Genomic DNA, 24,240 nt, shown 5'->3' on the forward strand with positions numbered 1-24,240 from the left:
TGGCTGCATTACCACTGGTTTTCATCTGGTGTGAATCCAATAATTTTGTTGAAGAGTTCTTCCAAAATTACATGGGTGAAAAAGACCAATCAGCACAACAATATTAAAAGAAATGGTTAATGGACACTGAAAAACTATAAAAAATTAATGTAAAAATTATTTTCATATTTTTCTTCTTTTTTTGCTGTCTGCAAAAACTGAAAAGTACTGATTTGGCTATGATTGCTGATCACAGTAGAAGACAGGACAGAGTAGATGAGGGGCAGAGAAGAAACATAAAAGGGGCATCAAGGGGATTTGGAGTAAGATGAGAGTTCCTAGAGAAACACCTTAAAGAGCAAGGGAAGATCAGACAAAGAACAGTAGAGGGAAGGGAAGGATGATAATGTGAGCAGAACAGGCCAGATCAAAGACAAGAGAAGAAAAGACATGAAATAGAAAACAAAGGGAAAAAGTATGTATTAATGGTAGTATGGTTGATTTTTGAATACTTTCTCTTCCATTAGCTTAAGTGTCTTAAGAAATTAACATTACACATAAACCACTCCTTGATTTATTTTACCAGTGCTATAGACATTGCCATGTAGAGTATGGGGATGCAGGGGAGCTCTGGGCGTAGCTGTTCAGCATTGCAAACACACATGTGCTTTTTCTTGGACATGTGCTTTGTTTCTGCATTTCGCACTGCCTTCAAATAGCTTAAGCCAAACTGAGCTCCACCAGTCCAGTGTTAAAAACCAGAATTAAACACCTCTGAAAATTTGTTTGTAGCACCAGTTAAAGTACTGATCCAGGTGCTTGCTGGTCTCAGGCAATTTCTAGTCCAGTGTGGGCTTTGGGAAGGGAGGAGATGGCATCCATGAAGTTCCTTTGTAGACTTACTAGCCTTTGTCTCTTGTGAAATGGACATGGAACAGCTGGGTATTATGTAGCTTTCCCACTACTGCTCTAGAAAGCTGCCATGGTAGACTCTCCTATTTTAATCCCGCTAACATGATACAGAAGGAGTACTTGACTCTTAGAGAAGACGTTAATTTCATGGTGTTTATGGCTACTAATGTCTGTCTAGAGCTCCATAGGCTGTTCCAAATAACAGTTGTGTGACATCAAATTCCTCTGTTTTGAGCAGCAGGATGCTATTTTCCAATAATTTTTGACCTATGAATTAATTGTTATAAAATGCCACAATACTTCTGTCACAAATGTAGTGGTTTCTGATTTGATTCTGTGCTTTTCATTTAGACGGGTGTCTTTCAAGCTTATCTTTGACCATTTCACCCCCTGCATAGATGAGTTTCCATGCTATATGCATGCTTTATGCTACTAGGTGCTATACACAGTATTATTGAACACTTTCTGTCTTATGGTTGCTATGAAAGTGTAGAATTCTTTGGAAAGAAGCTTGTATATCTTTCTTCCAAGGGGTATTTCTTTTTCTGGGTGTCATTAAATGCGCAGCCCAATTTCTTCCGAGTTTTTGCTTCTCATTTTGCTCTGTGTTCATACTCTCTGTTCTTCTCATGTTACATTGCTGTATAGAACAGGCTGTATTTTATTTAAATGTGTATTATTATTGTTTGATTTGATATTTTATCAAAATATTTTTCTTTTTCTATTTTTAGGTTTAGCTCAGTCAGGTGCATGGGGTTGCTTTGATGAATTTAACCGTATTGAACTTCCAGTTTTATCAGTAGCTGCTCAGCAGATATATATTGTACTTCAGTGTAAGAAAAATAAGAAACCTCAGTTCATTTTCACTGACGGTGATATTGTTGACATGGACAGAGAATTTGGTATATTTCTGACTATGGTATGTGTCTGAAAATGTGTAAGTGGCATAACTGTGAAAAATATTTCCTATTTCATTTACCGTTGAAATTTCTCCGTTGAAATAATTTGAACTGTCTGTTAGAAGATAGTGAATACAATTTGAAAAATAATTTGGTGAAATGATAATGATGCTATTTTCTCTTGCCCATATTTTCAACTGGAATTTAGGATTTGAGGTATGCAATTATCATTAACTACATATTTTAAGGCTTTTTCAGTTGAATATTTCAAAGACTGAGATTAAACCCAACCCTCTAATATTTTTAGTTGAAGTCTGTCAAAATAAAGCAGAAGCAACTGACCACTGCAAGGGCTACTGTAATTGGTCTGGTCAGTATTTCATCACCTCTGAAGAACTTTTGACTGCAATCCTTCAATATGATGGCATGAAGGAAACCACCCTCACTTTGGTTCACTGGCCTCTGGAAGATTTATCTTTGGTGCCTATGGACTGCTTCTAGCAGTGCAGGAGGCAAAGAAACAGGAAAGCGTAAGAATACCTTAAAAGCATCTTTGTATCTCCCCTTCCTTAGCTGTAGGCTACATACCCACAACTCAAAATGGAAACATTTGTCTTTATTTTAAGGTTTCCTCCTTTTGGAAAGCTAATGTTATCACTTTAATATGAAAAAGAGGACAAGTTAGTGGCATGCAAAGGCCAGTGGGAAGGCAGTTAGGAAAAAGCTGGAAGAGTTTAAGAAGTTACTACTACATAGCTAGTGACTACTGTTGTCACAGCTGAGCCATGCAGTAGTCACATGAATGACTTAGACATCTTTCAGTGAAAGGTCAGATCTGTTAGTTTAAATTATGTTCAGTTATGGCTTGCACTGCTTGACTGACTTTGTACTGAAATGGTCTGGGAATGCTCAAAAGAGACAATAACCTCCAGCATTGAACACTGTCAAGACCCCAAGGAACTAACCATTTACAACGGTTCCAACAAGACCTGTAAGTGGTTGTATGTCTCTGTCTGTGTGTCTCGGACATCTCCAGATAGCATGTGTGATACCACATACTTCATGAACTGCAATATTTAGGCAACGGTGTAGTGATGTGTAATTGTGACATGCTTAAGTTACCCTTTGTAATCTGGTGCGTGCTCCTGTGTTTGCCAAATAATTATCAGAAAAGATAAACCTTCCTATCCTGCTTTCTTTATATAATATTTTGTGTTTTGCATTTTTCAGAACCCCGGCTATGCAGGACGACAGGAACTTCCAGAAAATCTGAAGATTCAGTTTCGCACAGTTGCTATGATGGTGCCTGACCGTAGCATTATTATGCGAGTCAAGCTGGCAAGTGCTGGTTTCCGAGACAACGAAGTCCTTAGTCGAAAATTCTATACACTCTACAAACTCTGTGAAGAACAGTTATCTAAACAGGTAAAATAAATATTTGTCAAACTGTAAGCTGTCACTGGAAGGCTATGTAGAGAATATACTTTCATAGAATATATAATTATTTTTACACTCATGAACCTATTAATTTTTTAAGGTTTTCAGTTTCAAGTTCTATAAACAGCCTGAAATCATCACATGGATTTTATTTTTCATACTAATTTATGTAGTAAAGGAGGCTTGATTTTTGATTCTTAAACAGAGTGCAATTATTGTAGAAGTTATGAGGCAAGGTGTATATTCCTCTGATGAACTTTGCAGAGGACACATTTTTCAGTCTCCTCACTTAAGAAGGCTAGGTCTATTGGAGAGGCTGTATAAGAATTCTAAATAACTGAAGAGTGCCTAGAAGGCACTGTCTTGCTGAGTGCTACCAGAAGAGTGCTATTCTGTTTGGTACGGGTATTTACGTAGAAACAAAGGATAAATCTGCTTTTAAAAACAGAGCTAAGTGTTGCTTTTGATTGCCCTGTGGTGGCAGTCAGCTAGAGGGTCTCAAAGAGAGATCATATGAATGGTAGCTAAGTTGCAGCTCAAATGCCTGCTTTGTTTGGACCACAATGAACCTGGGTATATTGACTACATTCTCCATTATATTATTTCAGTTCTATACTACATATTTATTAGTGACTATGTTGACTTCCATATAGAAATCTTGGACTACAACCAGGATAAGATAATGGTGCATCATACTGCCCTCATATTTCAGCGTTAAAACAGAAAAGTACAGATTTGGATTTTCTCTTCCTTTCTCTATACCTCTGTAATTTCACTCTCTGTCTATACAATCAAACTAGATTCCAATTTTCATTTCTCTCAGTTTTCTTCTTCTGGGAGAGTTTTACTCACCAATTTTATGTTGTAGAGTGGCCTTTGAAGGGTCATATTTGCTATTGGCTTCCCTGTAATATTTGCCCAGGGTGTCTCCATTAGCCTTCAAATTAGTTTTTAGGCAATCTGAATCCACTATATTGGTCTAGCATCACTAGTGTTAGTCCATTTGTTGCTGTCCAATGTACTCCGTCAGTCCTGTCATCTGCCTGTGTTCTATACTTACCAGGCTTATAGGCTGCAGTTGTCAGAGGATCATTTTCCAAGAACTTTCTCTTAAGTGGAATTTGTGGACATTGTTTAGGAAAATTTGTGTATGCACAGTTGCAGCAGTTAGCAACATAGCTTGTATACAGAGTATTGAATATGGATATTTCTTTTTTTTCCCTCAGGCTGACTCAATCGGATTAAATTTTCTCATTGCCTCACTTTGTCTGGTCATTTTTGTCCTGGACATGATTCTTTGTTTTACTGTGTAAGAAACATTTAAGCAGGCATCAGAAATTCAGCCACCTACTTCTGCAAAAGTACTTTCCTTGTTTTGCATTGTCGTGGGTATTACAACTGGTTCACTTGTGGACAGAGTATTTAAAGATGACACACACACACACACAGACAAAACTTAGCTATCTTAATGATGTACAGTGTTTTGTATGTGACTGTAGCTGCATCTGTACAAATATTTTTTGTGTGTAGTTTGGTCATTTCTGCAGCAGAAACTGCCCTGAAGTCTCTGAGACAGCAAGATTCTCCACTCAACATGTTAATCAACATATTGAAGCATATAAGTGTTTATCAGTTAGCCTAGGGGTCATAGGAACTGCTTGGATGACTGTGTGGAAATGTCTGAAATGCTCATTTGGAGAACTCCTGTAACAATTGGGCAAATGCTTTGTTGTGAAGGCATCACAGTCACTACAATTAAGGTGTAGCTCAATCACCTTGTCTCAGGTCAGTCCTTTGTCTCATTTATACTGATGCTAGCAAGGGAGTTCTGTGATATTAATTGATGGAATTTAATGACCAAGTGTTCTGGGTGTGTACATGGTCACAGCCCTCACACCTAGCTACATCACAAATATATATTTGAATTTTATGCTTCTTTCTCACTTACTATACAAGCCATGAAGTCTGTGGGGAACCGTCTTCCATATGTATTTACAATTTCTTCAGGACCCTCTAACTTTTCTCCAGTATTCACCAGAGAACCCTGCAATGCTGATCTTTGCTCCTAGCAGTTTACATTGCGGGTCATGATTCTATACTCTGCAATATGAGCTAGGAAGCATAGCTTTCTGCATACTCATGCTAGTTTGTCTTGCCTGTGCTTCTCAGCAGCTCTTTGGACAGTCCTGGTTTTGTATAAATTAATTATATACAATTATAAAATCAGAGAAGAACTGAGTTTAGAAGGGACCTCGGGAGGTCAACAGGTCCTATACCTGTGCTCAAAGTGGAGTCAAATAGAGCAGGTGGCTCAGCACCTTGTCTAGGTGAGCTTTGAATATCTCCAGGTGTGGAGACTGCACAGCCTCTCTGGTCAAGATGTTGAAGTGTCTGACCACCCTGTCTAGTCACCATTTTCTCTGTGAGGATGTTATTGGAGACAGTGTTGAAATCTCCTGTAGTGCCTCTGCCCTGCTGTGTTGCCCTTCTAGCAGATACTGGGGTATTTCGAGCCCCCAGTGAAGACCAGGTTTTGCAAAGATGGGGCTAATTCTCATTCTCAGAAGAAAGTTTCATCAGCTTCTTCCTCATCAGAAAGTCTGCAGCAGACATCTGCCACAATGTTGATCAGCCCTCTAATCCTAACCCAAATGCTCTCACCTGTCTCATCAGCCATCCTAAGGCCAAGTGTTGCCACTTTCTTTTACTTTAAAGGGCAACTCCCCATCCAATCCTACTGGCTTGTCCTTCCTAGAGAACCTGTATTCACCCACTGCAGCGCTCCAGTCTTGCCAAGCTATCCCACCACATTTCTTTCATCCTAATTAGGCTGTAGCCCTGCAACTGCACACAGAGGTCCTATTTTTTTTTTCCTGTTTTCTTCCCATGCTGTGTGCATTAGTGAATAGGCACTTCAAATCGGCACCTGCTTGTGCTGGTTACCCAAGAAAAAAGTGAGGGCTTCTGCCCTGATGCTGTTCTTTTGGCCTGTCCTTATTTGCATGCCTACACTTGAGACTGGCCACTTTCCACACTGTTTTGTCATTTTGGTGGTCTTTTTTGTCCACCTCAGACTGCATCTTTTGCTTTTCAGTTGGGTCCACCACCTCCTTACTTGAATGTGAGTTATTATCTCCCTCCCCCGTCATTCATAGATAGTTGTAGTAGTAATGGAATATTTTGAAAGACTTGCTGAAGTTCTTTGTGAAGTTTGTTGTAGGTTGGGGAATATATCTGATGCAATAAGTGATTAAATCTATATCTATATATCTAATGAGTTCATCTGATTAGTTATGGGAGTCCCATGAACTGGAGATATTTCTCAGAGTACAGGGGACACAAATTGCTTCTGTCTAGCCAGAAAACCAGAACTCTATAAAGAGTTCTAGAGGCATATTAATCTGATTTTCCCAGTGGAAATTATTTAAATTTTTAATGGTAAATTTTAAATTTGAAGCAAGTACTGCTGGGTATCCAGGCAGTTAACTGGAAAGAACAGGCTCACGTAAAGAACCAATGCAATAGGGAATGGCAGAACATTGCCTGTTTTTAGCAAATCCAATATATGTCAACAGAAGAAAATAACAGCAAACAAGCGTTCACCAGCTGAACTTACCTTCCACAAAACCTAAAAGGAATGTGCCAAAAGGAATACATGGAGTCCTCCAGACATTTTATGCACACAAATACAGACTCTGTAGAAAGAGGAGCTCTGAGTCACAAGTAGCTAAAGGCATCCTGAGTGGCTGTCATCTCCTTCAGTAAAGAAAAACAGAAAAGTAAAAAAAATAGCCCTTAGCAAGTGTAGGAAGCCCAAGGTGTCCACAAGCCTATGAAAGTTATTCTGAAAGGGCCCCCAAAACTGAATTATTTGTCTTTGTTACAGGACTTCCAGCCAAAGTTCCCTACTTAGCCCTTCCACAAAGCCTCACCCAGATTAGGGAAAACCATATGAACAGAAAAGAAAAAGCTAACAAAGCTTGAAAGCACATGAGGCCATAATCCCTTTTTGAGGATCATCTGCTTAAGGTGCTTTCAATACCCCTTTTTTCTTTTCCCCACAACAGCAATTTCTGCTTCTAGTGTTGAGATTTTTATTTGCACATTTTTAATTCTTCCTTAAAAGAACATCAGCTATACCACTGAAGTCCATTTTGCCCAACTGCAATCTTTTGCCTGCTGTTAAAATATGTAGCAAAGAAATAGCTCATAATCCACATTTTCAAGTATATTCTAGCTGCTCTGTGCCATTCCTGAAAGACAAAGCAGTTGTAAAACTAGCAGACTGATTAAGGAAAATAAGTTATGGTCACTTTGAACTACCCATCAGGTAGGTCAGTTGGAATGTACCAAAAAACCTGTCTTTAAAAGTAATTTTAATTTGTTTTAGATTTTCTAATGGGTAGGACAGTATTTCTTCAACTTTAACAAAGTGGTCACATCTATAAAATCATAGACTCATGTAGATTTGAAGGGACCTCCAGACGTCACCTTGTCTAAGTTCTAGCTCAACATGTGCCGATTTAAAGCAGATTGCTAAGGCACTTGTTGCGTTTCAGGTATCTCCAAGGATGGAGATACTCATTCTCTCTGGGCACCTTTTCTGTATTTGCCCACTCTCATTGTGAAGAATCTTTTCCTTATGCAAACCGTTGCAATTTCCTCTGTTGCAAATTTTGACCAGTCTCTTTTCCGCTCACTTGGCCATCTTTTGCTGGACTCATTCCAGTGTGTCAATGATGGCCATCTGGCATGGAGAAAAAGAAATATATCAGCCCTTGTCATGCTTCTGGATATTTCACTAGGACATATTAAATAATATTGGACTTTGTCATCAACAGATAATGTCCCTTCCAAACTTCACACAAAGTTGTTAATATTTTTGTCTTAATGTTTCCATCTCTAAATGAGATTTCCTGGCAGTACCTGGATGAACATTCTTATCTAACTTTTTGAAGTGGTAAGAACTTGGCACCTGATCGAATAACTAAACACACACACACAAAAAAAAAAAAAAAAGAGAGAAAGAAAAAAGAAAAAAAAAGGATGGAGCCTTGAGGGCTCATCCATTTACCTTTCTGGAGAAAAAAATAATTCTTAGCTAAATAATCTGCTGTAAATGTTTGTGACTCTCCTTAACGTTTTCGATTGACATGTAGACTGCAGTTTCCCAGGCATTCTGCTCCAAAGTTTATTTTTCCTTATGGTCACAAAAGTTTTCTCTAAAAGTTAACTTGAATCTCCTTTGCTGCAGTTAAGCACGTTACTTCTTTTCCTTTCTATTCCTTCTGTCTTCCTCTTTTGCAGATATTTTTTGTATGTCAAAGACCTCTATCGTAACTCATCCTACATATTTGTTCTTCCTAATTCTGCAGTAGATTTTGTTTTACGTCTTCCGGATATAGCATGTTTTCTAGCCAACTGAAAATTTTAATTTCTTTTCTAAAATCTTTTCAGTAGGGTTCATCTTCAAGTGTGGAATCCAACTTCTGGGCATAGTACAGAAGTGCCAACTGAAATGGAAATATCTTTTCAACTGTCTTAAAAAGGACACTTCTTTTTTTTTGTTGCCTACTATAATTGTAGATATGTAATTGGAGAGCTTGTGGCTTCAGTGCAGTGTCAGGTATTTTTCTGCAAAGCTTTCTGCACCTGATTTGTTCCTCAGCTGAATGAAGAAATGTAAAAACAAGTCTATGCACTTGGTCTCAAAAACATTTCCAATCAATCAGAGGGAGCAGATATTCTCCAAATGTAAGGATATCTTTATTACCTCCTTCCATGTCTGTCTGTACCACTTAGTTTTCCAAGTAGCTGGCAGTAGTAGAGACTTTATAATTTAGAACCTTTACCCTGATAGCTTTCCTTCTAGCATTTGCATCAATGGTCAAAGAGGAAACACATTACAGATTTTGCATCTGCGTTAACTAAGACATATTTGCATGTTCAGGTACAAGTGCTAAAATTAATTAAATATGTCTGTATGGCTCTGCAAATACGCAACTGCACCCATAGTGGAAGGGAAGATATTCCAGCCCTTACTTGCCTAAGTCCAAAGCTGGTTAGATACACCTCTAGGATGCACATGGCAATTGGAAGTAAATCCTTCTGTTCTGATCCAAGTTGTTATGAAACCATCCATAGAGCATAAAGTCAGTAAGTACAGGATAGGATAGGCTTACATATAACAAATTATATCTTCAATATGTTTGTATCAGCAAGAGGTTGGCCCTTTTAGTCGTGAATCTCAGTACCATATTTCAAGACAGCAACAGTCCTTGCACTAGCAGAAAACACAGTAGTCTGAAGGCATGTAGTTTGCTGTTTGTGCATCTGGCAAGTCACAAATTTAGGAAATGATAGAAGGTGCATCTCTGTTATAGATGACTTGTAAAAGTGGTAATCTACTACCAAAAGGGACACTTGGCAGATGTGGACATACAACACTGGAAAATATCTTCAGCATACGATAGCAACAGAATTGGAAATCTATTTGAAAAGATGAAATACTATGATATTAATCATATTTAAAAGTTCAATAGAATATTTATTTGTTTAATGGATTTAGTTTGCAGCCCTCTCTTGATTTCAGAGTGTTTAATCTTTGTGGTACCAATTGTTTTTATGCATTATTTCAAGGTTCACTATGACTTTGGGCTTAGAAATATCCTGTCTGTTTTAAGAACACTTGGAGCAGTGAAAAGATCTAATCCCAAAGAGCCAGAGAAAACTGTAGTGATGAGAGTTCTGCGGGACATGAACCTCTCCAAACTGGTACTGTAACACTGGTGACTTTCCCAAAAAGAGTACTTTGTTTGCATTTTTAAGTGTATTTATTATTAACTTTAAAAAGCTCTTTTTCTTCAGCAGTTGGATTTGGTACATTATTTTGCCATTTTTAAGATGGTCTGTCAGTGAGTGGAGAATCAAAATACAGTTACAGCGTGAGCACTATTTGTCTTTTAAAGAGAGGAAAACACATCAGAAGCTCTAGCTGAAAAAATCATTGAAAATACCATCAGATCCTAGGGGACCTAAACTGATCCTCTAATTGGCTTTTCTTTTTTATTCTTTCTGCCCTAAGGAGAGGAGGGAAGAATACATTGTACTAACTTTTAATAATGTCATTAAAGACCCGTCTTAATCCAGAATTTAAATTTATACATTTCTTGGGAGTCTGTTGCCTTTTCAGAACACCAAAAGAATTGCAATGAGTGAGGTAATTGGAAGCAGCTAACGCCTACTTATATAGTCAAATCTCTTCCAATATTACTATTTAAAGTATTCATCTTTCTTTTTATTGCTGTAATAGAAAGGTTATAGCACGTCTAGACTCTGTGTATTTACCTTCGGAGCCAGATTTGTGATGGAACCAATTACTGTTTCTCATGTTAATCTATTCAGCGCATTGGTACATGCCTATAGGTGTGCTTCAGAGATTTACAGAAGGAAAAAAATAATAAAAAATCCAAGGCAAAATACAATTTTAATGAATCTTGCTGGCTTATGTAACAAATAACAAACCATGTATGTATATATATTGAAGAAAACTGTACTAATATGTTAAGTTTTTAGAAGCTTTAAGTATTTAATTTAGAAATTACTACTTTTTATTGCATTGTATGAAATTCACTTAATAAAACTGATTAATAATTGTAAGATTTGCTTTGGAAAAGGTAAGGTTTTCTACTATCTTTTAAATGGCATATTCTTGAAGATTGTTTGCAGCTTAATTCATTAATAATTTCAATGAACAAATAATGTATTTCCCCTCACTTTATCCCTGACAGGTGGATGAAGATGAACCTTTATTTATGAGTCTCATTAATGACCTGTTCCCTGGAATTACTTTGGATAAAGCTGGGTATCCTGAACTACAGTCAGCCATCCAGAAACAGGCAGAGAAAGCAGGGCTTATTCATCATCCACCGTGGATACTTAAACTCATTCAGCTGTATGAAACTCAGCAAGTCCGACATGGTTAGCATGCTAGATGAGGTTTTGAGACTGTATAAAAGCAATGGTTTTTTATATTATCTGCTACAGAATGCAGATTATTTTCATGAAAAATGTATTTTAAAATTGAACAGATGTCATTTTTAAAGCCTATGTGGATATTCTGCTAGGAAACTGTTACGACTTTTTTTTTTTTTTTGGTGTGCAATGCACACGTAGTGAGATTTTAGCTTTGTTGTATTACATTTTTATGGGAAATATGAGTGTGGCCTTCAGTGACTGAAATATCTATGGAACAAGTTCAGATGTAGAGTATACATTAAAATTCAGAAACAGCCAATTTTGTTCAGTGTTCTGAAATCAGTTGTTGCCCTCAGACACAGTTCAGTCATGAAGCTCATGTTTAATGTTACTGTGAGATTATGATGCTGAGAAGATTACAAAAAATAATCCCGCAAAGCTTTACTTTGATAGATTCTACCAAGCATACAATATAATTCCAACTGCTGTTCTTTGTGTTCTATTCTGGACATTTACACTGAGGAGAAAAAAGCCCACCTCCTGCTGGACCAGGGGGGTTGGACAAGATAGTGTCCAGAGGTCCCTTCCAACCTCAACCATTCTGTGATTCTATGGAAATGCATTTTTACAGTGCACAAAAGGCTAATAAGTAAAGATTATCCTGTCCTAGGAAGGGTACCAGAGACAGTAGTAAAACCATGTTTACAATTCATAGCTGAGTGGAAAAAAAATGCCCCTACTTTGAAATGTCACCACCCACACCCGAACTCTAATGACAAAGCATTTGTTAGTATATGAAGGAGAAAATACAAAGGAAATGTAACTAAAGGAGCAAAGATTTATGAAGGTGTCATCCTTTTTATTCTCCCTTTTCCTGTCATAGTAACAGAATAGTAAGCTTAAACTAATGGAACAAATAAAAGGAAATACTCAGTCACCTAGCACAATCTAAGACCTTAATGCTTCAAATGTTTAGTTCAGATTATTGGTTAGACCAAAGAACTGGTTAATGCTTTGCTGTTAATTTACTTCCAGATCGCTGGGTTCAGTGTTCCATATCAAATCATAATACCTATATCTATATAGAAACCATGGAAGTTTTATTGATTTCAGTCATGATTAAATGCGCTTGTTGTTAGAAGCTGGTTTTGGTCTGTGAGGCACCACAGACCACTTATCCCCAAAAATTTTCAGGATCCACCATGGCATTCTGCTTAGATGCCTCTTCTCTCTACACGTCCCTGCTATTGCCAGGGGTCATACAGCTCAGGTCATACAATTGCCCTAACGCTTAGATGCCCATGGCCTTTCTATGACAGAATTTGTTGCATGGAGGGAAAAGGATTCTGTTTCCTGACTTCCATTTGTCCTGCTCGTGGCCCCTTGGATTTATGGGGAGGCCACCATGAGATTTCAATTAATAAGGAAAAATCTGTAAAATGCATGGCGTCTTGGTTGAAATAGAAGCAATCACACACACAAGCACAAGCATACACATTTTGACTGAAATTCTGTTGAAACCAGCAGTAAGGTCATTCCAGTAACATTGAGGAGCTTGGATTAGATCTTCCCATATGTAACATAAGACATGAGTAAGTGCTTGGTGCTCAAATTGGTTTTGGGAACATTCAGCTCCCTTTAGTTTCAGGGAAAACATCAAGCAGCCTGCATTGTACTGGATTAGGTTTGTAACTAAGGTTTGTGATTATTCCATACCTTTGTTGAAGAGGTTTTCAAAGCCAACTAAGGATTATGTTGTCCAGTTACCTTTAGGGTTAGCAGGAGTTATCTAGCTCCCTTTGATGACTTTGGAAGTCTCAGTTTGAATGTCCCATCTGTTTTTGGACAGACTCTGGGCCCCTTGAACAGGTGATTTAGAAAATATAACTAAAAAGGATCAATTGAAGGCTCCATTTATTGTTGAAGATGTGGCTTCTTTTCCTTAAGCAATATGCGTATACACTGATGAAATTAAAAGTGTGGATGCTGCTAACTTTTTTATGTAAGAAAGAGGTGTTAAAATGTCAGCATAGATGGATTCAGGTACATATTTTTGTTACTTTTGCTTCAGAAAGATACATTCACTTTTGTGTATCATTGGGAACTACTCATTCTCATTAAATACATTTAGAAATTACTGGTTTTGTTTACCACCAGTCACGTCAATGTCATTGCATGTGAACATCAAAAGGCAGTTGTGTTTTCCAATTAGAAAAAGGAAAAGAACTGCCTGAGGGGGGATGTAGACCCACATAGGCTTGCCTATCATAGCACAGCAGACATTTATAGAGGCCTTTTAATACTATTTTAAAATTCCATTTCAGTCAACGATAAGTGGAGTGAGAAACATCTTATTTGTATTGGCTTTTGATAAAAATAAAGCAAGGATCATTGATGCAAGGAACTGTTAAATGGTAGCATGATATTTTAACATTTAATTTGAAACCATGTTTATGTTGTTTTAAGGTATGATGACTCTAGGTCCAACTGGTGCAGGGAAGACAAAATGCATTAATATTTTGATGAAAGCAATGACAGATTGTGGTGCTCCTCATAAAGAGATGAGAATGAACCCAAAGGCAATCACAGCTTCCCAGATGTTTGGTACCCTTGATGTTGCTACAAATGACTGGACAGATGGTATTTTCTCTACATTATGGAGAAAAACTTTAAAAGCAAAGAAGGTAATGGATATTGTGTCATGATAGTTAGTAAGAACATTTAATACTTCCATAAGGTCTCATTGCCTGTCATTTATGTGAAAGATCATATGTTATAAAATCAAATGGGAAAAATACAGTGTTAGTTTTGCTTTGTGTCTGACTGTGTGTATATGCCAGAGAGCACTAGGCTTCCCAAGCACTTGAGTTCCAGAATCAAATTGTAAAAGATTTTAAGGGTTTTGTTCCTTCTGTAAGCAGGTAGTCCTATCATTCAAACACAAAAGCAAGGGCTGCTCATATTTTAATGTGAGAACAGGAAAGATAATTTTCTCCTGTCTGGTTTTATGTCAGTGCCACTCTATTTCACTAATTATATCAGAATGTAAGAGGCTTTGGTAAGAAATCAGTATAAGCATTTCCCAATTCTCTTATCAAACTTGCAGATTATGTTTCATGGAATCATAATTACACTCAAATGTTCTGAAGTTTCATTCAGTTCTCACTTGGAAAATGGGAAGCCTTACATGAAACACTTAGGTAACATCCCACAAGGACTGACTGTGTGCCCATGTCTGTGACTGTATTTAGTGGGAAATGTTTTCATCCACCTTGGTGGATGTTGTGCTGGCTGATGTACTAGAAAAAATGGACAGCTTTGTGCTTAAAACAGTTCAGATTAATTTTTGTCACTGTTCCTTAATGTTATTTTTGATATGACACGGGATAACAAAAGAAGGATTAAAGTCACTGAGCAAATTACAAAAATTGCGGTTCATGCTGAGCTAATCAGCACCAAATCACGACTCATTATTTATATCCAAGAGTATTTTCTCTGAGATTACGTAACTGTATATTTTTGGTCAGTGTACCTAAAGTTGCGTGTGTCTGTCTCTCCTTTTATTAGGGTGAGCATATCTGGATAGTTTTGGATGGACCTGTTGATGCAATATGGATTGAAAACCTGAACTCTGTTCTGGATGATAATAAGACCCTTACTTTGGCCAATGGAGATCGTATTCCCATGTCCCCCAGTTGCAAAATTATTTTTGAACCTCACAACATTGACAATGCTTCCCCTGCAACAGTTTCTCGTAATGGGATGGTCTTCATGAGTTCTTCGGTGTTGGATTGGAAGCCTATTTTAAGGGCTTGGCTGCAAACGCTACCTGTTACATACTCTGATGTCCTATGGAATTGCTTTAATGCAGTATTTCAGGTACTTAATTCAACCACTTCAGAACAAAAAAAAAAAAAGCATTTGTTATTCTTTATTTAATGAAGCATTGTTTCTTCCTAAGTGTTTTTTCAATTATTTACTTATTTTTTTATGTAATAAAATAAGGATGAAGGGTCTAAAAATAAAAAGAGAGAAAATTATCTCTTACATTAATGAATGAGTGAAACTATAACAGATGAATAATTTGGATGCTTTGTTTTGTCTGCATAGGTTAGTTGGCAATGAATTGTTAAATCTGTGATTCTTTTGTAATACATGTTGGCAAAACAGAGATTCTCTTGTTTGCTTCAATTTTAGTTCTCGTTAGGAGATACAAAGGGGGAGTGGGTAAACTTCCTTGTTTGTTTTAAATGTAGATAAGTAAATTCAGAAAGAAATTAAGCTAGATTCACTCTGGTCAAATCTTTCTTAATTTAGGCTGTAACAGGAACGCATTTGATCCATTAGTTATTTTTAAAAGGCATGCTATAGTTCAGATTAATTCAGGGTAGTTCTCTGTGCTCTGTGGTGCTCTGAAGCTCAGTGTAGGTGACTATAGTGGTCTCTTCTGATTTTACAATCCATGATTCTGTTCCATAGGAAATTTTTGAGATGGCATCTCTTTGATACATTCTCTGACTAAATCATGTTCAATCAATAGATCCAAAGGGAGAATTCTGAATGGTTTTTCCCCCTCCATTTGGCCTTAGCATACTGAATAATTAAAAAGGTTTTGTTAATATTATGGATGTTTGTACTCAATAATGGGTCTAAAAGCATAATCTCAGTACTATATCTTTTTCAATTACATTGAAATTCTTATTTTTTCATTGGAATTTTTAGAAGAAATAGTTATTGCATTGCAGTCTTTCAGCGTTATTATCTTCTGTTTTCCCCAACATCTGTGGAACAAATGTAACTTCTTACATATCTTGCTTTCCCATTGGCTCACTCCTGCTAGTTTACTTGTGTAATTGGTGTTGGATTTCACAGGGGGTTCTCCTGTATTATTTTTCATTGCTGTTGGATTGTACATATGCAGTTTTTAATGAACTTTGAGTGACATTTCAGAAAGTCTATTTATAAATCATGATAAAAGCAATGACTAATATAGTTTTGGAAAGCCTTGAATATTAACAAATGCCTTCTTACAGAAGTGTTTCATTTCACTGCCCATTTCCTTTAAATCCAGTGTTTAACAAGCTATTCATTCTGTTCTACCTCCAAAACAGAATAATATAACATAGTATTTACTGCAGCAGCAAAAGAAACAATTCTGATAATGAATTTAAAAATATGCTTCCAAAGTAATGTATATGTGGGTCAATTTACTGCTTCTTTGCCACAATTCTATTTATATTTTATGCTGCAACTTGCTCTGAAAACATAATAACAACATTTAAAATATCCAAGCCTGAAGCAATAGCAATAAAGTCCAGAAAAATATGTATTTTATTAGACCGAGAGATGAAAATGCAGTGAAATATGAACTTAGTTCTGTGCTGAAGGCTGCATTTGGAACTATCAAAATGTAAATGAAAGCTGTCACGCTGTCAGTTTTCTTTCACTTTTAATGTGCTATCTTTGCTTCTCAAATAATAGAAGTGATAACAGTGATTTTACAGATGAGGGTAACACTACTTTTAAATTCAGATGGCTCTTTTAGCAGTTATTATTTTTCATCACATTAAAAAACCGGAAAAATTCTAAAAAAAATTTGTGAAATAAGATGCATCAACAGTGGCACTCAGACCCCAAATACAGACCTTGGTGAATTCAATGCTAGGATTTCTACTTTACGACATATAAGGATATAAGCAACTTACAAATACCTGATTTTTAGAAAAAAATGAAAATTAGGCTATAGATGTAAATATAGTACCTAAGGAGAATCAGTTTTTAAGTATACCTATAGAGACCTTTTGAAATCAATCTAAATTAAATCAAAATAGATGTAAGACAACTGCTTTAGTAATTCCAATTTGCTCACAAGAAACACTCATTATTTATGCTAATAAAAATAGTAATTGTCACCGAAAGTCTGCGTATTGGATAAAATAATTATTAATGAAGGTAAAATCAAGTAGCAATAATGTAGGAGAAAGCACCAGAGAATAATAGTTGTGAATTATTGGAAAGAATGTATTTATTCTTTTCATATATATTACAAATTCCACTGTAAGTCATTAGTTTTTCTATAAAAGACAGTAGCTAATCCAAAAGACAAGGGTAAATTAAAAAAACCCAACAACTACAACAACAACAACAACAAAAATAACCCAGAACCAAAACAAACCCCCAAAATCAACCTTATTTTGAATTAAGATTATCTTTGAGTACTTTCTATTTCCACAGGAGTTTTTAGAATGGTGATTGAGGGGTTGGACTTTTACCCTCCCTTTCCCAGTTCTTTCATCTCGGCAACATTTCCTGCTTAAGAGTAATCTCAAGTAAACTTACATCCCCATATAAAATCTCTACTCTCTTAAATTTAGAAGCTATACTGCCAATTTCATGTCTGTGAACGATACTGCTACCTGTATGCAATGAAATTGCTTAGCTGATGGAAGTAATTACCTGAGACAGTTTCAAATAACTGAAATAATTAAAATAATTACCTGAGTGGCATTATTTAGTTTGTCTGCAAAGTGTGAAGCTCAAACTAGTGACGGATGTTATGTGAGTAACATAAATTTTAGCATGTGTATGTGTTGTTTAAATGAAAAAAGTCTAGTAATTTTTAAATCACACTCACTTTCCTTTTTTGTTTAATAAAATCTGGTGTTCTGGATCCCTTATTGACCTATGCTGGAGACTTCAGGGAAGTCCTAAAAACAGCAGAGCAGTCAGATGAGACTTACTCCTCTCTCCACATTAAATCTCACCCTAATATTTTTATAAATCTTATATTGGTAAAGGCTGCTCTTGCCTCTGGAGCATAGAGTTGAATATATAATATAAACAGTTTGTTAACTTTAATATTTAGATGCTGATATTCAAATTAATATGATTAATATGAAAATACTAATAACTTTGCATTATTTAATTGTTCTTGTACTTGTCTAAACCCTTTGGGACAAGAAATTGGTAACATACACAAAGAGTGCTCTACAGTCCAGTGAGTTCCACAGTGACTGTATGCTATGTGAAAGGGTCTTGCCTCATACAAGTTTTTACCATCTGACTTAACATTTTGCAGTCTTCTTGTAAGGAATAGCAAATTCCTGGTCCAAATTCTTCACCATTTTTGTGTATTTGTCATGGCCCAAATAATTTTTCCATACCCTCTGTCCAAAAGAAGTACCCTAATAATCAGTTAATTCATGCTAATTGCTATTTTTATCACACATCCTTCTTTCAGCCATGTATTGGTTTAAAAATAGTAGTAATAAAATATTAGTGTATATGGACCAGATTTTTTTTTTTTTTCATAAACTCAAAGAACAAAAATTACACAAATCTCACTGGTATCAGAACTAGCATAAAACTCATTCTGGTGAAAATTGGGCTCTTGAAACTACAGACTACTTTGACTCATGAAATATCTTTATTCCGCGTGTTATTCTGCATGTGTCAAATCAATTATTGAACAATTTTCAGTGCCGTGTGAGACATCTAATCTATTTTACAGATGACGAAACTGAATCTTAGAGATTTAGGTCCAGATTTTAAAGGTCATTAGACTTGTATCTCCCACACTGCTTGCAGTGCCTTACTTCTACCCATTCCTTGTGGTACCCGCAAGCCCCTCAGTCACTTGAGCACCCTATGCACTGCTTGGGGCAAACCAGGCATTTTAGAGGGAAAGCAATACACAGAGGTGTAAGCACTTTTTCTAGGCAACAAGAAATAACAAAAAAAGGGATGTTTTCTAAGCCTCCCTCCTCTTATGTATGCCCACATCCATACTGTCTTTTTTCTCAGACCACTTAGCCATGAGCCCTGTTCTTGAGTAAGATACTTATGTGAGGTTTTTCTATCACAAACTGTTGTGTGTGTTACCCACTATTCTAGTGAAGCGGAACTCAGGAGGATGGATAAAACTCTTGATTCTGTCTCTGTGCCAATGAATACTCAGCACAGGGTACTTAGAGAACTCTAGTGGCAAAAAAAGTAAACTGAAAATTGGAACAAAGCTGGTGAGTGTGTGGGTAAGCAGGTCAGTGATTTTTAAAAAATATCTAGGTGTTTGTTTACATCTTTGGGTCATTGAATGTCTTCATTGTCTTAGTTTTCTCACTGACAGTATATGGGAGCTATAAATAGAAATAATCCAAAATTACTATCTCCCATAGTGTCTCTGTTGCACTGTTACTTCCCAGAATGAGTAGGCAGTGTTCATTCCCAAAGATTACAAAGGCAAATGGAACCCATAAGGAGGGAATTATATTAAAAATTGTTAAATGAAAGTGAAAGTTAGTTACAATTTACATCACTTTGTACTATGGATGGCAAATGATATTTTAAAATAATTCTGCACTTCAAATACTAGAGAGGACTTTACATCAATTTGAAACTTTGCTAAAGATGTTGCAGAACCGTTGGCAAAGGCAAGCATGGTAGCCATCATTATGGAGTAACCTGAGGAAAGTCCAGGTTCCATTGAAATAAATTGCAAAATTCCCTTTGTATTCTGCCAGGGTTCTACAGACAGCCAAGAGTAGAATCATAGAATCATTTAGGTTGGAAAAGACCTTTGAGATCATCAAGTCCAGCTGTTAAACCCAGGACTGCCATGTCACTAAGCACCTCATCTACACGTCTTTTAAATACCTTCAGGGATGGTGATTCCACCACCTCCCTGGGCAGCCTGTTGCAATGCTTGACCACCTTTTCAGTTAAAATTTTCCTAATATCCAATCTAAACCTCCCCTGGTGGTTGACTTGAGGTTAACTTGAGGACATTTCCTCGTTCTATTGCTTGCTATGTGGGAGAAAATACCTACCCCTCCTTTCAGGTAGTTGTAGAGAGCAATAAGGTCCCCCCTGAGCCTCCTCCTCTCCAGGCTAAATGACCCCAGTTCCCCCAGCCGCTCCTCATGAGACCTGTGCTCCAGACCCTTCACCAGCTTCGCTGCCCTTCTCTGGACACGCTCCAGCACCTCAATGTCCCTCCTGCAGTGAGGGGCCCAGAACTGAACACGGGATTTGAGGTGGGGCCTCACCAGTGCCGAGCACAGGGGAATGATCACTGCCCTTGTCCTGCTGGCCACACTGTTTCGGATACAAGCCAGGATGCTGTTGGCCTTCTTGGCCACCTGGGCACACTGCTGGCTCGTGTTCAGCCAGCTGTCCACCCCCACCCCCAGGTCCTTTCCCCCCAGGCAGCTTTCCAGCCACCCTTCCCCAAGCCCATAGCACTGTGTGGGGTTACTGTGATTCACATGCAGGACCCGGCACTTCTCCTTGTTGAACCTCACACAACCAGCCTTGGCCCATCGGTCCAGCCTGTCCAGATCCCTCTGCAGAGCCACCTGCCCTCAAGCAGATCAACACTCCCCTCCCAGCTTGGTGTTGTCTACAAACTTACTGAGGGTGGAATCCTGGTTTCAAGGGGAACAGGTACATTATGGTGCAGTCAGAACAGATCAGATAGGTACAAAGGTATAGTGGCGAGGTTGTGCATTATATACATATCATTACAGTGATTCTAGTGCTTCTTCCTACTATGAAAATGGCAATGGCAGATTAAAATCTCCAGTAGAGAGAACAAATGGCAGATCCCTGATGTAACTGAAAAGCATTCTTCAAATAGCTCTTCAAGAAATTGTTGTATACAGCGCATATGAATAATTCTGCTGACTGTGGTACATCAGAGTTATTTTTCTAATATGTTATTGTTATCAAAATTTCATGATCTAGGTCTGAATGTTTATAATCCTATAAACAGAGAAAACTGGAATAAAGTTTAGAATATATTTGAAATTAAGAAATTGGTCTCTTCTAAGAATAAATCATACCATTGAAACTGGTCAACAGATTCTTTAAATGGTGTTTTTCTTTTCTAGGATGTGATAGATTTTGTTTTCTCTGCTGTGACACCAAAAATGCCAATTTTAGAATGTATGTACATCAAACAAGCTATTGACCTCCTACAGGTAGATATGGCATTCATTTTTTCTCTCTCTCATTCTTATTGATGCTGGGACATTGTTCTAGGAGGGCAATAGTTACATATTGTGTCTGCTTTGTAGGGTTTATTGTCCGACAGAGATGAGAAACAGCTCAGTGAAGAACATATTGCTCGCTTGTTCATTTTTGCTGTAATGTGGTCAGCTGGAGCTCTTTTGGAACCAGATGACAGGCTGAAAATGGAGCTGTTCCTACGGAAGCACTCAGCAGTGAAAGAACTTCCATCTGTGACTGGAGAAGAAACCATATTTGAATTTGGTATCAATGCTTGTGGCCAGTGGGAGCACTGGTCAAAGAAGGTTCGTATGCTGTGACATGCTAAGGTTTCTTAATGATTATACAAGAAAGATGTGTTTGGTAAGAGGCACATTATTTTATTATTTAAGACCCTGCATAGTTAGGTTAGGAAGATTAGCCCTACCAAATGATCAAAAGTTTCTTTTTTGAATTTTTTTTCTGTTCTTCATAAAAGTCTCTGGCAGAGATTAGTAACGTGCATTTGAAATAGCTTTGGAAGTAAAACAGAAGTGATCTTAGTTTTGTCTACTCTCTATCACCCCACGATTTAAGAACTCCCAGCAAATAAAAGCTTTCTTCATGTAACGGAGAATAGTGGAATGAAAATACCCTGTTAGTCTAACATCCTTTTAGAAAAGCTTGGCAAGATACTGTTTAATTATAAATGGATGCCTGGCTTTCAAAAAGAAAAAGTTTTGCTCATATACATTTTATAAGGTCCATTGGTTTTGTTTTCTGATGCAGAATGATTGTGTGGGCAGGTAGAAAGTCTCAGACTTTTTGCGTGTCTTTCTTATGCAGGTCCCTGAATATATTTACCCTAAGGATTCAGTACCAGAATATACTTCCATTCTAGTTCCAAATGTAGATAGTGTCCGAACAAACTTTCTAATGCACGCTATCATGAGGCAAGGAAAAGCTGTTCTGCTAATTGGGGAACAGGGAACAGCCAAAACAGTTATGATTAAGGTAGGTGGAATGGAAAAACTTATAATATCTTTGTATGATAACATTGCAATAACTGACATTGGCAGACATGTTAAATTGAAGTGTAAAAGTAATTTGATTTTTCTTCAGATTATGTACTAGCATTCTCACTGAGGTATTTTGTTGGTACTCACATGGCCTACAAGCAAAAACTCCTTAGAATCTATAATTTAGTATAAAGGGTTCTTTTAAACTTTGCTAACCATGGCCACAAGGTCATGTGATAAATGCTCTTTCTTACACTTACTTTTCTTTTGAGAAGTCAAACTGGAGATTTTGCTAAGAAAATATTGATCCTTGGAGGATTTTTTTATTTCTCCGTGCTTTGTTAGTGGTGCTGTGTGTGAACTGATCTTTTGTACACCCTTGTTGCACAGACTTTCTTCACGAGCCAAACTGAAGAGAAATAAAGAACTTCCTTCTTTACCCAGGGTGATTTTTTCAGAGGTGAATTTAGTGTTTATTATTTGCTTTCTTTATTCCTTCACTGAAAATGACATGTTCTTTCTATAGAAGAAAATAATAATAGGATTTCTATTAAATGAACAAATACTTTCCATTTCATAAAATGGTGCAGATTAATCATATGACATTTAAAAAAATTAACACCTTACTACAGAAGAGCCAATAATCAGAAGGCTGAACAAACCCAGAGGTCATACCAAGCTTGGCATCCCTTATTTGAAAAAATGCAAGTGTTATGGTTTTCAGCATAGTGTCTGTGATTTCCAGGGGAATCTGTGAACTCTTTGATCAATGAGAGGCAGCTAAATAAAACTGATCTGCTGTTGGGACAGCTGAATTTGCCATGCAGACATCTATACCTCCACTGGAGGATTTGTAGAGGTCTTGAAATTGAGAGTAACTGAGAAATACTGGCCTAAGTTGACCTTTGGCTTTCTTAAAATCTGGAGCCATTTTGCATCCCCCAGCCATGTGCTTTCTGAGCCCTGACATAAAGGGAGTTGTAACAATGCCAGCCACCATTAATACTGCTTTTTCAGCTTAGCTGTTGATGCCAACATGCATGCCAGTGTAATGTCAACTTCTGTTCCTGGCACCAGCTGGAGAACTATTTCAGCAGAGTGAAGAGGCGGGGTCTGGGTGGTGGTCCTGATATTCTGCATACTGGATTTTGGCCAGATACTGGCAACCTCCAGCCTTCAGCTGTCATTCCTGTCCCTAAAAATAATTGGAGCTGATTCCTGGGAGTTGCTTACTTCATGTCTATTCTATAGAGCAGAGGATGTTCCTTACACAAGGGAGCATAATGCCAGAGATATTTGATCTCATTTAAGGTTAGGAGTGAAAGTTAGTGGCCTTCACAACTGTTCCCCTTCTGCTTTCACCTTCTGTAGAATTTTGCTTTACTAGACTTTGTGGAAAAGAAATTTCCAGATATAAGCAGCTGGTTTCATGAAAAAGTAAAAAAAAAATTATATAGAACACTCCAGATAGTAATCTGAATTAATCTGAAGTAATCTTCAGCACTGAGTAAGACATCAGTGTATATCAAAATAAAGAACTTAGAACAGTGTTATTTAAGACCTTTACTCTCTGTACTATTAATTCATGAATTGCAAAAAATCCAGAATTTAACATGAAATTGGTATGGTAGAGCTGAAAATTCTCTGACAGTTTAACTAACAAAAATCATCCCATGAAATAATCTCTTCTTTTTCAAAGATTATTCTCATTTATGTACTGTGTAATATTACTGTTACCATGTAAAGATTCTGACATGCCGTAATGGATAATACACAAGTGCGTTTTTTGAATGGTTGTGTATTCATAGTTGCGGTGGGTTGACCTTGACAGCTGCAAGACCCCCACCCAGCTGCTGGTTCCCTACCCTTCCTCAACAGGACAAGGGTTGAAGCAGAGACAGGGAGATCACTCACCAGTTACCATCATGGGCAAAAGAGAGCTTAGGGAAAATCAATTTAATGTATTTCTAATTAAAAATGAAATAGGATGATGAAAACCAAACACAACAGTAAAAACACCCTCGCCTCACCCC

General features: G+C 37.2%; 1 protein-coding gene across 1 annotated transcript in view; it reads left to right on the plus strand.

Annotated features, from left to right (window-relative positions):
• LOC119144514 (dynein heavy chain 5, axonemal-like) overlaps nucleotides 1–24,240 on the plus strand; it is a 183,050-nt gene that overhangs the window by 71,756 nt on the left and 87,054 nt on the right. Inside the window, exons 43-51 of the mRNA XM_037380012.1 lie at nucleotides 1,623–1,810; nucleotides 3,021–3,215; nucleotides 9,867–10,001; nucleotides 11,018–11,207; nucleotides 13,671–13,888; nucleotides 14,772–15,083; nucleotides 21,092–21,181; nucleotides 21,278–21,514; nucleotides 22,035–22,202. Of these exons, the coding sequence (XP_037235909.1) occupies nucleotides 1,623–1,810; nucleotides 3,021–3,215; nucleotides 9,867–10,001; nucleotides 11,018–11,207; nucleotides 13,671–13,888; nucleotides 14,772–15,083; nucleotides 21,092–21,181; nucleotides 21,278–21,514; nucleotides 22,035–22,202 (1,733 nt within the window). The remainder of the gene's footprint in view (nucleotides 1–1,622; nucleotides 1,811–3,020; nucleotides 3,216–9,866; nucleotides 10,002–11,017; nucleotides 11,208–13,670; nucleotides 13,889–14,771; nucleotides 15,084–21,091; nucleotides 21,182–21,277; nucleotides 21,515–22,034; nucleotides 22,203–24,240) is intronic.

The sequence above is a fragment of the Falco rusticolus genome, chromosome 3 (genome assembly GCF_015220075.1).
Source record: "Falco rusticolus isolate bFalRus1 chromosome 3, bFalRus1.pri, whole genome shotgun sequence".
Lineage (NCBI taxonomy): Eukaryota > Metazoa > Chordata > Aves > Falconiformes > Falconidae > Falco > Falco rusticolus.